Source organism: Hipposideros armiger, unplaced genomic scaffold, assembly GCF_001890085.2.
Source record: "Hipposideros armiger isolate ML-2016 unplaced genomic scaffold, ASM189008v1 scaffold_823, whole genome shotgun sequence".
Classification (NCBI taxonomy): Eukaryota; Metazoa; Chordata; class Mammalia; order Chiroptera; family Hipposideridae; genus Hipposideros; species Hipposideros armiger.
In genome coordinates this window covers 33,750-50,390 of record NW_017732173.1, presented here as the reverse complement: position 1 = coordinate 50,390, position 16,641 = coordinate 33,750, and the positions used below count along the sequence as shown (strand labels likewise).

At 43.2% G+C, this 16,641-nt stretch overlaps 1 protein-coding gene across 1 annotated transcript in view; it reads right to left on the bottom strand.

Annotated features, from left to right (window-relative positions):
* Positions 1-1,898, bottom strand: part of PLCL2 (phospholipase C like 2) — a 181,706-nt gene extending 179,808 nt beyond the window's left edge. Inside the window, exon 1 of the mRNA XM_019629007.1 lies at positions 1,485-1,898. Within this exon, the coding sequence (XP_019484552.1) occupies positions 1,485-1,823 (339 nt within the window). The 5' untranslated portion in view covers positions 1,824-1,898. The remainder of the gene's footprint in view (positions 1-1,484) is intronic.
* Positions 1,899-16,641: the final 14,743 nt, after the last annotated feature.

The window sequence follows — 16,641 nt, the reverse complement described above, 5'->3', positions numbered from 1 at the left end:
CAAAAAACAAACAAGAAAACCCCCAAAACCCAGATATAACACATAACTGTCAATAGGATTGATTATCATACACAGTTGAAAGCAACTTACATGGAAACATAAGCTACAGAGTAAAAGAAAATGTGAGTCACTAAAAGCTAGGTATGCAGCAAAAATATACTTTACTTTCCTTCGTTAAACTCTAAACGCCTGCTGCAGGTAGTTAACACACTTGAGAGCTTTAAGCCCTTCATTGTGCCCTTGCCCAGACATAAACTGTGCAAATAACAGAGCAAAAAGCTGTTTCACAACTGCCTGTTACATAGATTAGCAAGGTGGTATATTTCACTAGATTACTGCATGCGTTGATAACACCATCAGATACACTGTACTTAGATGATTTCTGTAGATCCAGTTCAATTTCAAATACCACTAGTGCTAACTCTTTTCACTGTGGCCCATTCTGACCTCTCTCCCACCGCTTATCAGCCATAGGAAGGGTGGGTGCAGCCCTGTCAATGTGCTTTGCTGTTCACTGTCCTGGTAACCCCCTGATTTTCAGAAAGCAACATTTTTATATTTGCTCCAAACTTGAGCAGAATGAGCTTGTCTCTCGCCTAAGGCTCTGCTCTTCTTAGCTCATCAACTATTCTTTTTTCACTTCAGGTCATGAGAATTATTTTTTACACTGCAGACCAAAATATAATACTAGAATGAAACCACCACAAACTCAGGAGTTCCTAATATTTCTTTTTGAGTTTAGAATGCATAAAACAATTACTGACTTTGTTCTGCTAAATAAGAGAATGCAAAAGGTATAAAAACCAAGCAAACTGCCTGCCCAAAAGAACTTTCACAGAACTGGAGGCCTGTCTACTGCAGCAAGGAAAAGATTAAATCGTGCAGAACTGTAACCTCTCAGCGCTTCTGAGCCTAAGAAAGAGGAAATCTGCATTTATGTTCAGAACCCCACTCCATTTCTCTGTGTAATTCAGTGGCCAGAGACTTTGCAGCTTCGAAGTATAACCATTTGCAAAAGGCAACTATTGATATATACAGATCAGAAGAAACCTTAAATAATCTCCGTTCACGACCTGGGATTTTTAAGAAAATGTTTTCACATAATCACTGTCTTTAACATACAATAGAAACCTTAAAGGGAGTCTCTTAGCAGCCTAGGCTACCACAGAAGAACATGCCCTGCCCATCCAGGTACAGACCATAATTCCAGGCCAATCCCAGGAGAGGTGACAGCCCCAAGTTCAACCGGGAATGTCTGAGCACAGCTCCCCCTGCACACTAAGGATCACCTCTCCAATCTTTCCAAATGCCATTTGCATCCAATCCCTGCTCAACCACCCCAAGCACCCGTGCACCAGTGAGTGGTTCCTGTTAGCAGTGGGCTCCTCTTACAACCCCCTCCTTCCACCACCACCACTACCCTCCTGGGGAAACAGACCCCAAGGACGGCTGTGGGTGGCGATGAGTTCCCTTCTCCCACCTACCTTGATGATGCTGCTCCGGCGGGGCAGGCCGCCGGGTTTGCTCTCCCGGGGGAGGGAGCAGGCAGCCGCCGGGCTGGGGGTCGGGGCGAACGCCGCGCCGCGAGGTTCCTTGGCCGGGCTGGCCCGGGCTTCCTCCCCGGACACGCCGAGGCTGCAGTCTCCGTTGGAAACCCCGCCGCTGTCACAGCGCGCCTGCCCGTGTCCGAGGCGACCTCCCCCGCCGCCACCGCCGCCGCCTTCCCCTGCTCCAGCTTTCAGGGCGCCCTTGGCGCCGAGGACCGGGCCCGGGGAGGTGGGCAGGGCCCCACCGGCGGCGCCCCCCCGGCTGCACTCCGCCATGGGCGCCCCGCGACCCGCCAGCACAAAGCCGCGTCCCCGCGTCCCCGCGTCCCCGCCGCCGCCTCGGGCCGCCGTGCGCGGCCCCTCCTCCTCGCCTCCTCCCGCCGCCGCCGCCTCGGCCGCTTCTTCCGCTTTTTTTTTTTTTTTTAATTTAGATGTGATGTTTGTTTCGAGCTCGCCTCGCACACAGTTAAAGTCTTGGCGGCAGAATTATCGGAAGATTTCTGCAGGGAAGAGAAGAGAGAGACATAAGTCAGCTCCGGTGGCGGCGGAGCCCGGGCTCCCGGCACCTGGGGAAGGAAAACACGCCCCGGCACACGCGCTGCAGCGGGCGCCAAAAATAACCCGCGCGGGCTGGGCGCCCACCCCAGGGCCACCAAGCGCCCACTTCAGGGGCTCCAGGCACCCATCCCAAGGTAACGGGGCGCCTAACGCTGGGACTCGGAGCGCCCTCCTCGGGGGCTCAGGGCACCCACCCATCGGGGGTCGGAGCACCCATCACGCGGGAACCGGACGCCCGGCCCCGGAGCCGGGATGCCCACCTCACACTCCCAGCGAGGGGAAGCCGCAGGCGCGCCTACGCTGTCTGGCCACGCGGAGGCGCCTCCCGAGGGTCTCGTGGCCCCAGGCGGACGGGAAGCGTCACGGGTCTCCCTGGACCCCAACTCCCCAGAGGCAGTCGCGTGCCGGCCCTGCCACGTCCCCCCCCCCTCCCTCCCCCCGCCAAGGTCCCGCGGAGGCCCGAGGCGCCAAGAGGAAGCGCACGGCGGGCAGGGACGGCCGAGCCTTGACAGTAGCTGTGCAGCCCGGGGGTAGCCCAGACCCACCCACTGCAGCCCGCGGCCGTCTCCTCCCGAGCTCGGCGCTGCCCCCTACAGGCCGCCGGGACCCTCCCCCGCCGCCCGGGCTCTGGCTCGAGGTGGCTGCCGTCACGATGGGGCCAGGTCATCGGGCCGCGGGAACCTCGCAGCCAAGAAGACGGCGACGGGAGGCGGCTGCGGGTCCCGGATACCCCCCGCCCCACTAGAGCTGCGGCAACTGCCAGTCACCCGCCCGGCGCCCCGAGGGGCAACGGCCGCGGGGCCCGGGGCGGAGGTCCTGGGGCTCGGGGGGCTGGACGGCTGCGCCTCCTTGCTAACTCCAGCCCCGCGCATGGGACGCGTTCCCCTCCCACCAAGCTCGGGAAAAGGCCATCTGGACATTCCCCTCTGCGCTTCCCCAGTGGGTCAGACCCATTTCACATACAGAAACCGATTTCGTTCCCTTGGGCTCCTGAACTGGTAATTGATTCAACTGGTTTCAAGGATGCCAGGTCGGGGAGGTGGGCGGATGGCGAGAAGTGAGAGCAGAGGACCTCGGCAGAGCCTGTTCGGTTCCCTTCGAGTCGCCCTACAGGGATTTATCACTGTCGTCCCTCCCTTCTAGTGCCCGTCCTGATCCCGCTGCCGGAGATGCCGACTAGTCCAGCCCTCTCTCTAGGGACCCTTCCTAGATCAGGCACATCTTTGGGGTGCAGGATATCCTACTAGGATCACAATACCCAGTCCCTCCTCTTTCTGGTCCTCCCACTGTTACCTCCAGCCCCAACTCTTCAGGTAGAATGATTGGACTCAAAATCAACCTGATCATGTCGCTCCCCCAGCAAATAACCTCCCCCTGAAACTCTATCCCTCGAGCCGGACAGGGCCCAAACTCGCAGCGTGGTACCCGAGCCTGACCCCACCCACTTCTCCGTCCCCGGTTCCCTGGCTCCAGCCTCCAACCATTCTCTAGCACCCCAAACTCTTCAACCAGGGTGTTTTCTTTTCTGAGTATCCTCTTCCTGCAGGGCGCGAAGGAGAAACTGATAGTCCGCTGGGGGGTGAACTTAAAGACCTTACTTTCATTAGCATGATGTTGTAGCAAACTGCCAAGTAGCCTCTGAGGAAATGGGCTTTACATACAGATACATACCGGCCCTTGCCTCTAAAGCAACTTCAAATACTCTTGATGTTATTCTTGGGGCGTTTTAATTCTCCTGATCTGGATTCATGTTTGTTTTTTGTTATTTTTTTTTAACCCATCAGACAGGCTTTTATCCATCTCTTGCCAATCTGGGCCTATCCTCTCACAGAAATATTTTCACATCGAGGGACAACAATGTTTTAATATTAGATTCAGTCCCATCCCTTTTCTTTTCTTTTCCCCTAGTTTTGGTTCAGGGAAAAAAAAATTTTTTTTTTGTCTTGTGATAGTTTTTGCAGAAAAATATATTCAAATAATTTAAATAATTTAAATCAGGTTCTTAATTTACCTTATCAAATTTACAGCCATAGTATCCTGTGTGCATGCTGTGGGGGTGGAAAGGAAGAATGCTGGGCCTTTATTCCTGAAGTTCTCTATCTTTGGTATTTTGAATAAATGGCTGGAGGTATCTCTGCCCTTTCCTGCATTTACCAATCACTAGTGAAATGCTATGAGAGTCATCTATCCTGTAACAAGTTACATGAGTTCCCCAGTTAAGTGAGGATATATAAAGATTTAAACCTCAAGGATACTTTTTATAAAACCACTGTCTATTCACCTAATGTTCTCCAAAATGAGCACCCATCCATCTCACTCTGGACTCTCAACAGGTCAAACCAGGGAGACTTCATTGAAATAGACTTGGCATTTAAATTAAAACGTTTCCCAAAGTATCTTGGCAGACCTGAAACTAATGATGCCAGAAGTCCGGCCTGTGCCAGGCTCCCTTTTTTCCCCATAAGAGCTTGTCTCTCACAAGTCGCTGGTCACACGCCTGCTGATATTACATAGCTGTACTTCTTCATCACACAAACAGCAAGACTGTAGGTACCATTTCTCCTATATGGTGATGGGAAGAAACATGTTTCTCTGACATGTGCAATTCTTGGCTCCCAGCAAGCTTTTTTAATAGCTAAACTCAGTTCTTTTTCATCACAAACAGCATAGCACACAATTGTTTCTCTTCCTGCGTGTCTTTCTGCAGTTACTAAGTGATTGCTTTCCATTTTTCCTATTCCATGAGCAATGTTATTGAAGAAATTGTAAATATTTTGCCAAAATTCTTGCTGAAGTGTTTTCATGGCATTGTAAAATTCATAGAAGTTAGAGATAGAAAAAGAGCCAAAAAAATATCATCGTCATTCCTTAGCAAATACTATCTAATGGTTCCTTCAGACGAATTTTCAGAGCAGGGCAGTAAGAGATAGGCAAGACGTTAATAAGATGCTCTTTCTGGATAACTCCATGGTGCTTATGCCAATTTACTATGTCTATATACTAATGGCTAGAGTCTGATGAAGAATTTGTTCATAATGTTCAAAGTCAATAGGTACCTGCAAAATCTGAATATCTCGTCATGCCAGCAATACATAGCCTATCGCTTTTAAGTTTTCTTCATATTTCAGTCCATCTCAGCTTTTACTCATAGTTGTCACCCTTCACCAAATTGTCTTCTATTTGTTTGTATTTTTAGTTTGATGCCTTGAACATGAGCTACTCAGGCTCCCTTGTCCATAATAACCTTCCTTCGCCCTCCCAGAATAACACTGATGCTGTTTACTGACTTCTTGCCATCATTTATACCCTTGTAGGTTATGAATTCATATCTAGTTTCCAGTTCACAGGCTCTAACATTACGACTCTAAAGTCTTCTGACTCACTGAATATTTGGCCTTCAGGTTATTTTTTCTCTCAATGTATTATGACCATTTTCTTTCCAAATCTCAAACTCATTTTATTTCCTGTATTTCTCTAAAGATGAAATTGAACCTCTGAACTTTTACATTTGACTGCTCCCCATACGCTTAATGTGAGAGTTTTCTAGAGCAGAAAGTAGAAGACCAAAATGCTTTAAGGAAATAGCAGATCATACCCATGTACTGGGTCACAATGGCTACCCATTTGTTTCCTGCGTTCATCCAAGATGTTGATTTTAATCTATTATGCTCCTAAGGCTTGGATTATGTTTACTTTATCATGATTCTCAACAGGAAATACTATGTAGCGATTGCCTTTCTTCCTAGGCACCAATGAGGCAAGTTAGACCTGCCAAAAGCTTTTATTTGCATATCCTTCCTCTCCTCTGACACTAAAGATCCTCCATCCATTTTCCTTGAAGCCCGTCTTCTCCAAGTGTATATGGCTGCTGAGAAGTTAGGCACTCAGGGAATTAAATTACATCAACGCTTTCCAGCCAATGAGGAAACACTATGTGAATTTATTAAATTGTTCTCAGTGACTATTGTTCTCAGGTAGCTCTTTGAGGGACTCTATTAATTACTAGGGATTCAACAGGATTCTTCTATCAACAAAAGTAACAATATGATTTGCTCTAAAAATTACTGATGCTTATCACACTACTTTTGTAAATTCTCATGTATTTGTTTGTATTTCTGCTATTATTTTATTACAGGGGTCATTGCATACTCAGATGCCTGTAGGAGCCACGTAGACAATGCAATAAGTAAAGCCGGAAGGGTTTGCTTCAAAAGAGCATCATAATTTATAGTTTTTCAACAGTGATATATTTGCATATCAAATGCAGAGGAATAGTCTTCCTGATTCCTCTTTGGTTTTCCAATTTTGAAAGAGCTTTGGATATAAGGAATATTTCACTTTCCTCTTAACAATGTAAACATAATCATAAATAGCAACTGACACTCAGACAGGTATTGGGCAGCAATATGCAATGGTAGGGATTAGATAACCTAGTAAGGAATCTTACTGCTGCCGTGAGAGTATCTGGCCCATTGCTGCCTGGATGATCTTATTTTTCCAGAGAAGTAAAAAATCTGAAATATAAAACATGCTAGGATGTTACTTCATTCTCTCAATAGGAGGACAGCCACAAAGTGAGTTTTCCACGTATTGTTTGTTATAAGGTCTATAGAGAGGCGTGTTTTTTCCTACCCTACCTCCTAACTGCATGATAAGTAAAGCATAACAAATACCTTCCAAATTTTGCATTTATTTGGATCTCATCAATCTGATTTTTCAAGGGCAGATTTACTTTAATGAGTTTAAATCCAAGTCCAATGACCATATCATTTTATACATCCCAATGTGTGAGGTATGGCTCCCAACTGACTTCCTTCACCTACCTACGCCCACTTTCCAACCCCACAATTATTTCATTTCTGACATCTAAAGCTCAGAAACCCCTTGTCAAGCCAAAAACTCTGCCCTTTCATCATTCCTATTCCCTCATTTCCCCAAATCCACCTGCCATACAGTAAGACCTGTCCTTTCTCCACTCCATCCCATTTTCGCACTCCTGTCCATACTGTTTTACCTACCCAGCCTGGGCCTCATGATCAAAACTTTCAACCACATTCTCACCAGCATCCTACACCCTTCACATCTTTGTCCTTCGGTTGCGCCCACCTTGCCAATCTATAGACTTACATAATTCCAACCATGACTTTCTCTATACCTGCCCCCAGGCTGCTACTCTGCTAGAGAAAAAAATTCATATAGTCTTATTTACTGGACAAGCAAATGGTTTCTGTATTCAGTGGGGCCTTTGATGCTCTTAGGCAGTATTTTTTTTTTTTTTTGCTAATTGTCTCCTGTTTCCATTCTCCAAACTATTCCTTTCCAAATCCCAACTGACCCACTGGCCCTCCGTCTCAGCCGTAGTCCTAGGATTCTACTTCACATAGACAATAAAATACATCAAGAAACAAACTGCTTTAACTTCTCCTGCATTCCATTGACCCTTATCTCATCCACCACTCCTGCTGTCTTAAGCTAATCCAAAATCAGAAACCTTCTATGCATGTCTTGTATGATTATTGGACTCTTCTATTCTGATGGGATTGTTCTTTCTTTGGGGACCACAGGGTTTTGTAACCCTCCTTTGGGTAGAAGGTAGAGTAGAGTCTTCCCTTAAGCAGTGGCCAATCTCAATGTCAATCATACAAAGACAAGAATCAAAGACAAGAATCAATGTCAATCATACAAAGACAAGAATCAAGGGTTTGGGAGATAGCCTTAGACCAAAGAGAGAGGAAATGCTTTCCTCCTCCTGGGCCACCTGCCCTTCGGTCTTCATGGTGCTCCATGGCAGCGAGGAGGAGAAAAGGGCTTCCAGAAGCCAGGAGGGGAAGGAGCAGTGTTCCTCAGAACCCCCTTAAGGCTGTGCCTGTACCCCCTAAGGATAAGGACATTGTGTGGCCACTTTAAAGTTGATCTTTGCGGTGTAATTCACCCAAGCTGTTCGGGGAATTATAGCACTTCTCAGCTGTACCATTGTGGCTAAGAGGATGGATGGTCTGTGAAAGAAAATGATCCTCTTTCCCCACAGCCAGTGTGATGGCTACAGCAGCCATTATGAGATTCTGGGGGGAAGTAAATCCCTGAGGTGAAGAGGCAGGTGGTGCCACAGGGAGTTTCTCTGTCCTCTGCAAACCTGGCAGAGCTGGGACAGCTCTTCCCCTTCTCCTGCCTTGCTTAGTTGCATCTCTGCATCCATTTCTCTCTCTATTAGCTGCTTTCCTTCCACATATAAATATATTCTAGATATGCCTTCCTACAAAATTTTTCAGTTACCAGACTATTGTAACTGGCTTCCTTCTTCTTCTGAAACTGCCCTCCCAAAGGTCATGGCTGACATCATAATTAACAAACCCAATGGCCACTTTTTAATCTTTATCTTTCTTGACCTTTGTGGAATATTTGACAGTACTAACTCTCCTTGTATCATTGAAACTCTTTCCCTGCAGAGATTCTTGGCCTGATTGTACCACAGAAGTCTCAAACGAACATGCCTTAGTTTTAATTCACCTAATACGTGTTCCATGCATCTATTCTCCTGTACTCCATACTTCTTTTAGTGGTGCTCTACCCACACAGGAGCCTCACTGAAGAACTGGCAACAGCCTTAATTCCCTGTACCCTTTATTCCAGTTAACTATTAAGTCATAGTTAATTGTGTAAATCAACCCAGAAATGTCTGTCAAACCCATTGTCACCAGAATTGCCTTGTTTACTGTCTCATCACACTTGGCTTGGACTATTGCAGTTCCCATCCAATCCTGCCTGACTCTAGTCCCTCCCTGCTTTCATCTTTTTCTCAAACCACCATCAAATATTCTGGGGGCAGGGGGATCATTTCTCAACCTAAAAGTCTCCAAGAGTTCTACTTCAAGACAAAATTCATTCTCTTTAGCAGATACACATGGCCCATCATAGCCTGCCCCCCCCCACCCCGCATCATCTACCGAGATATCCTTCCGGTACCCTCTCCTACCCAGATATGCTTTCTCTGTGCTAGTCATACTGACCTGTTTCCCTGAAAAGGTGGTGCATTCTCACCCTCTGTGTGCTGGCTCATGGTGTTTGCTAGGTTTAGAATCCCAGTTCCCCTCTCCCCATTGGAAGAGCTTACGGACATCATTCAAGAAAGCACAAAGGTTCCCTCCTTTAATAAGATGTTCCTGCCTCCTGGGCTCTTAAAGAAGGAGTTGATCTAGACTCTTAAAGCACTTAGTACATACCTCTTTGACAGCCCTCAGTATACTGTATTGTAATTATTTATTTATGAACCTTTTCCTCATAGGAGTTTGAGCTCGAGAGTACACCTACAAATCTTTTCTCCATAATAATCAAGCTTATCAGAGTTTGAACACTACATACCATTCACCTTCAAACTTTGCACCTGATGCAATAGATCCTCAATACATTTTTAAATTTTAATTAACAAGCTTTTCCAAAAATCAATCTTTGTCCCAATAAACTTATAAAATCTAATTTCATCAGGCTGCTTTCTTTGCAATGCTGAATTTTATTTTTTATCCTATGCCTCCAATTTTTCTTTCTGTCTTTCCTTATTAACTGATACAAATAAATGCATTCTTGTAGCTAGCATCTGTTAAGTATACATGTACTTGGTTAAAAGGCTATATTTGATGCCGCAGGGGAAGATGACTGGGAGTTTGGAGGAGGAAGGAGGCTTATTGTCCATTGTGCATGCATCACAGTTCCAATTTTAAAAGTAATTAAAAATAATAAATTAAAGGAGCAACCCCAGCCCTGCTATGGGTCGGAAAAATCCTGACCTAGCTCTGGGAGGTAGGATGTAGCAGAACCTGACCAGACCAAAAACATTACCCCTCCAGCTTGGCTCGCTGCCTACTCCTTTCTTAATTAGTTAGAAATTCCCACAATTAGCAATACACAACACAAGACGACAACCTCTCCAGAAGGTTGCTGTTAAGATGTACAAATTACCTGGAAACAGGAAGCTTCCCTAGACGGCTCCCACTTACGCACATTAGCAAAAAATTAGCCAACTGTCACCTTGTCCTTTTTGACAGAGACATATGGGGGCCACATGAGAGAGAAGACAGGTTCATCTCATTACTGAGCAGGTGAAAGACGAGGCTCAGCCGCCAACCCCTGTTCCCCCCGCCCCCAAATAAACACATACACACACACACACACACACACACACACACACACACACACACACACACGGGGGTGGTGGGGCAAGTACAGAGAGATTGAGAGCCATGTGTTGTGGTTTTATAATTTGCCTCTGTGTCTGCTCCGGTACAGAGTAATACCTAACAGGGGACTTAGGAAGGAAGGGAGTGAGTGAACCTAAGCCTTGAAGAAAGTGATGGAGCTGGCTCCCCGAACAGGGGAGGGGTCAGAAGGGAGGGGTCAGGGGGCCATTTTGGGGAAGCCAGAGGGCACAAACTAGGACACATCCAAGTTCCTCTCCTCGTCACCAGTTCTCTTGCAAACACTTCTTGCATTATTAAACCTTAGTTAGACATGATGTGGACGGAGCCTTAAATAATCTTTTAAAATCATATGATCGTCTAAATAGGGGATCTTGTGTTGCATAGGGACAAGCTGAAGAACGAGAGGAAGTGGATAAACTGCGGCCACAGGAATTTTAGATTCCACAGAAAGGAAATTTTCCTTGTGCTGCCATCAGGCACTGGTATGCATTACCCAAGGGGCCTTGGAATTTCCTTTTCACAAGAACCTTAAGAACAGGATAGGCAATTATCTACCAGGATGGTATGGGCAGCTCCAGCCTGAAGGCAAAGGTCATAATGAAAGACTTCTTTGACCTCCTGGTTCTGGAGGTTTAAGCATAGATTTTGAAGAACTTTTTTTTAAGTCAAATTAGATGTTGGGGTTTTATTTTGTTTTCCAGTTCTTGGTAGTCTTCATTTTAGTGGAATTACTCTTTGGAGCGATATAATGAAATGTTTCGGCCCTCTTCCAATCGCACGTATTTCTCACTGGAATCTTCAATTCCCTATCATTTGCTGTCTTGAAATTGGATACCTTTTTAATCATATAGTCCCATAGTCTGAGTTCAAGTGTTTCTCATAATTGGTTCAGTTTTCTTACCTTTTAAATTAGGATCTTTCGTTTCCTTTTTCACTGAGCCAAAGATCCCAGGACATTCTCTCCACTGGGTAGATTCTCCATTTGGTAAATTATAAAATGGACCTTTCCTAACATGGTAACTTCTTTGATGCTAAGAACTTGCTGTGCTTATAACACAGAGACAATGAAAGTGTCTAGTAGAGTACAATGTTAATGTGATTAGAGTATGTGGAGTGATTTTAAATCACCCTCAATCTCCACTTCTGATAATGGGCACCTCAGGTTTTTAATTTTACGTTATATCTAAAATAAAAATTTTTATCACCATATCCTGCGTCAGACTCAGCCTTATTTACCCACCCTGAAGACACTTTGCACAATGAACCATCTCTATGTTCTTTGATCCATCTGTCTCCCTATAAAGACCGTATTAGTCTACACTGATATTTCAGCCATAAAAATGATCCCAACCTTCCCTACTCTGTCTCTCTTCCTTTTATACACACAGCTTAAATCTTAAGTCTTTCATAAGCCCTTTCTCTGCAGTGGTGTGTAAACACTTCATTCCAACAGTCTACTGTTCTCACTCTTACTTGAAGGGAAATTCAAACCTTCTGTCTAATTTGGGAGTTTAGGAAGCAGCTTGGCTATGTGAGTCAGGCCCCAGACCTGAGATGCTTTCGCTGGGAGTACAGATCAGAATCCTTGCCATTTGGCCACTGCTTGACAGAAGACAAAGCCTTTAAACCTTGGGGATTTCATTTTCCTCCTAGTCACACAGGGATAAAAACACTGACCTGCGTCCTGACCTGACTCCTGGGGAAGGATGCAGACCAGCATTTGCAAACATTAAAGAATGGTGGTGTAAATGCTGACTGAAAGGGTAGCCATTGTCACCCCAATAAACTTAATAAAAAAAAGAAAGGGTAGTAACTTGAGCTCACAAATAATTTCCCCAAAAGGTCAATTAGACCCACAGGATTTCTCTGGCTCACCACAGGACGTCTTCGCCTCATCTCTATTTAATGTACTTCCTTTCTCACTGGTCACCATAAAGGTGAGTTTACGGTGCGATAAACATGTCACAGTAAAAATTCCCATGCCCCCAAATTCCAGAGCCCCTATCAGTGGCCCTCCTTTTTTTCTTCATTTGGAATATAACGAAAGGTCTGCTCTATCACAGAACACCAGTGTTTGTTGGAACATACAAGCTACATTCCCTTTATAGTGCTATTGACAACTGATTCCTGTACATTATATTGACTTGGGGGTCATCTGCGCACTAACTCACACAGCATGTTATAAATCTTTTTAGTCTCTCTAAGTGTAACTCATGAGCTAATAAGTCTGAAGAGAAAGAAACAAACAATGAGAGGACAGAAACTGTGTCCTTCTAAATTGTAATCTCATCAAAAAGAAAGAGAGGCTAAGCCCAGCAACCAGAGACTGAAATGGGGAGAACTATTACATCAGTTCAGAAAGGTGGATAAGTAATAGGGCTCACGGGTTGGGAACAGGACTATTCCTAAGTATCACAATGAAAGAAAGCATTAATAGAATTAGAACATTCCTTCTGAGGCTGGCTCAAAAGCCCTACTTGTTTTCATGAGTGGAGTAGAGGGCAGGAATCAAATACTTACCAGTTAGTTTCTCTGGACAAGTCCATATCATACCAGACCACAAGGCCGGGCATGTGGGCATCTATGAATTAGCAGGGCATCTGAGAAGTGGCCTCACATCACCCTATTCAGGCCTGAACACAGGCCCTTCAAGGGTGAGTACACAGGGGCCCTAAGGTATGTCTGCTTTGAGAGTTAAGCTTTAAGAATTTATTTCATCAAGGCTCTGTCTCTAGGATCTGGAAGGGGGATTTCTGTGAGTGGATTTTAGCCTGTGGCAGGAGCTACACACACACACACACACACACTGTCAATTTGAGAAATGAGAGGAGTGAGGCACAGGAAATCAGGGTCTATAAGCAATACAAAGCATGCTTTCCTTCTTCTGAGCCAATAGTCTTTCTCAATGAGCAAGAGGGAAGGAGGAATGCCATGCTGAGACTAGGAAGAGGGGCAGGTTGGACACATTTGTTCCCACTAAATAGACGAGACTACAAAGCCACTTCCAAACCTGGTAACTTGACCAGGGACAAGAACAGTTCTAAAGTCTAATAATTTAACCACTATGCAATTGTGAGGGAGAAAAGAAAAGAAAAGAAAGCCAGGATTTCCTCCTTGACAGTCCAGCCCAAGAAGAGTGGGTAGCAATGGGGACATATCTATATTTCTGTATTATTTGCAGCATATCGGGTCCAGTTCAGTCATCTTGGTCAGCTATTCCTTTGCTACAGTCACACAGACCTGGAGAATTCTCCCCACATCCCTTCCTGAGGTCATTGTACAAAGAGACAACACCTCAGAATGTTCAACCATAGCTACCATCTTGGTGTAGCCTTGAGGGTCAAGCATGCAGCTCAGTGGAGAATCAGTGAGCTCTTATTTTGCACCAGGCACCATTCTCATATGCCTCACCTCACTTAGCCCTCATAGGAACTCTGATAAATAGCTACTGTTATTGTTTCCATTTCACAAATGGGAAGACTAAGAAGGCTCAGAAAAGTCAAGCGACTTGCCAGCTGTCAAACCACAGGTGAGAGAAAAACCAATCTCAGATTCAAATCTTCAGGATGCTCTGGTGGGTTTTAACCCTGTCCTGCCCTGTAGGAACTCTATTTCCCAGGATGCATCAAGACAGTTAAGCCACCTCCTTTACTCCTCAAGTGAAGGGCTGTGTGTGAAGGAAAGTGAATTTTGCACCTCCAGGATGATGGGAGTATATGGCTGAGGCAGAGAGTGTGGCACAAAAGTATCACAGGCCTGAAACCCCAAGTGCATGGGAGCAAGCCGAGCCCTCTTTGTGTTAAGAGGCTCGGAAAGATAAGGGTTCTTGGGCTGTGTGTAGGGGAGGGATGTTAGGGGCCGAGCTTACCTGTGCTCCCACTGCTGCTCCAGCCAAAAGCCCTGGTAGGGCCTGAGCTGAGTCCCATCTGTTGGACACCTGACCACAAGCTCCTCTGGAAATAATAAAAGAACATTTGACATTAAGTGAAGGAGGCGCAAGGGGAGAACTTCCAGCAGTGATTTCACCCTGGAGATGGGGAAGAGCTAACCAGAAGCCTTTCCCAAAGCTGCCTGGCTGGAAGAAGATCTCATTTAGATGATGGAATGGGTTATTTAGAAAATCCAACAAATTATCCCCAATCAGCTTGTGATAAAAAAATGAATTCAGCAAAGTCGCAGAATATAAGGAACAAGCAAGACCAGCTACATAATTTGAGGCAGTCCATTGCAAAATGAAAATGCAGAGCCTTTTGCTCAGAAATTATTAAGAATTTCAAAACAGGGACTAAAGAGCATTAAACACAGTGGAAGGCCCCTCTGAGAGCAAGACCCTATGTGACTGACTGCATGGGTTGAAACACCCCTGAGGCCAGTTCTTCATCAAGGCATATATAGGAGAAGTTGGCCAAGTGCAAGGAGAAACTCATATAAATATAATTATAATGGAAGATCTCAGGACTAAAGAAATATGCCAGAATCTGTGGACAAATAGAAGAGAAATAATATAGCTTAAAAATATAAGAAAAAAGGAGAGCTAACTGACATATGAAAAGTACTGAATCATAGACAAGGAATTATAAAGACTCTAATTATGCAAATTAATCATACTGGGACAGAAAAATGCACTATTTAATACAAAAAATAATACCATGAAATCTGTGAAACCATATTCTCACACCACAACATAACAATACAATTATAACTAAATAAGGAAAATTGAATTCTACAAAAATAAATCACATGAAAATTAAAATTCAAAATACCATATTAACTTACACAGAGGAAAGCGATAGTAAAATCTTTTTTTAAATAGCAAGCATATAAGTACAATGTATAATAATTAATGAGATGCTGAAAGAAGTGTACTAAGAAAATTAATCTAAGTGTATATTAATCATAAAATGAGACTAGAAACACCATGAATGAATTCTGTACCTAAAGAATTTTATAACAGAACAATGTAATGAACCAAAACAAAATAGGAAAAATACAAATTCAAACAAAAACATTTTTTAATAAAGGAGTCACAATAGAAATAAACCAACAGAACAGTTGTTTACATTTTGACAAAATTGATAAACCATTGGACCAACAAAAAGGAGAAATTACAAATTAATGTAATCAGGGAAAGATAATTAAAATAGCATAGGTTTTGTTAAATGTTAAAAAGTATTGTTCTTAGCTATAAGTGTATGTCTAAATGATTTAATAATATTTATACTATTTCTCACAAATATATAATTAAAACATATGTAACAAGAAATAGAAAACATTATTAATTCATGATACTTAAATAGGAAAAAAATAGGTATTCTGACCCTGATGACTTAACTAGAGAATATTCTAATCTTTTAAAGTATAAATAATCCTTTATACTACTTAAATTGCTCAAATATATTTTTTAAAGCATAGTATATTTCCTTAGAAGATAATATTTCCTAAGTAAATTTGTTGAGCCTTTGTCGTTGGGCTAGAAAAATCTCATTAATGAAAGGAAGATGCACAACCTTAAGTAAAATCTTAGCAAACAAAATGTGATAGATTAAAAATTTGTCCAATATGGAAAATGCAGGATTTATTCCAAGAATGTAAAGTTGATATATAATAGAAAAATGTTTAATAAAATTAATCACAAAATAATAAGCAAAATAAGCACAATGGATTACTGCTTTATCGTAATAAAGCATAGATACCTTAACAGTAAAAGCCAAGTACAAATGATAGCACAACATATTCAAAAAGAAAAAAAGATATATATGGGGCAGAATGAATTTTAAAATTCTGATTTTGTAAGTTAGTGCAGCTAGATCTAGAAACTAGAAATAAACAAGCTACAAAAGCATTAAAGATAATTAAGAAAAGATCAGGGGAATTAGAAGAGTCACAAAATTCAATGGAATTCCCTTATACTGATGGCACGTAAGTAGAAAATACAAGAGTTCTTATTAAAACAATAAAAAAAGGTTAATGATGTCAACACAGAATAAATTGGTTAAAAAAAGTTGTAAAACCCAGATGGAAAAAATAAAGGAATATATAATACATAAAGCAAAAATTGTGTAACTGGGAAGCATAAAATTGAAAAAGATGACAATATTTTCAAATTAATAAAAAGATTTAATGAACTACAAATTCAAAGTTCCCATAATATAATGTACAGATCTTTATATATTAATGGTATACATCATCTGGATACATAGGAAACCAATAATACCAGGTACTATTTTAAAGATGTGATTTACTCGTGTTATATTTCAAGTTTATTTTAAGTTATTAAAATAATTATCAAGAACACAGGAAGTAGGTATAAACAATTTAAAAAATTAATCAATCAAATAGAAAAT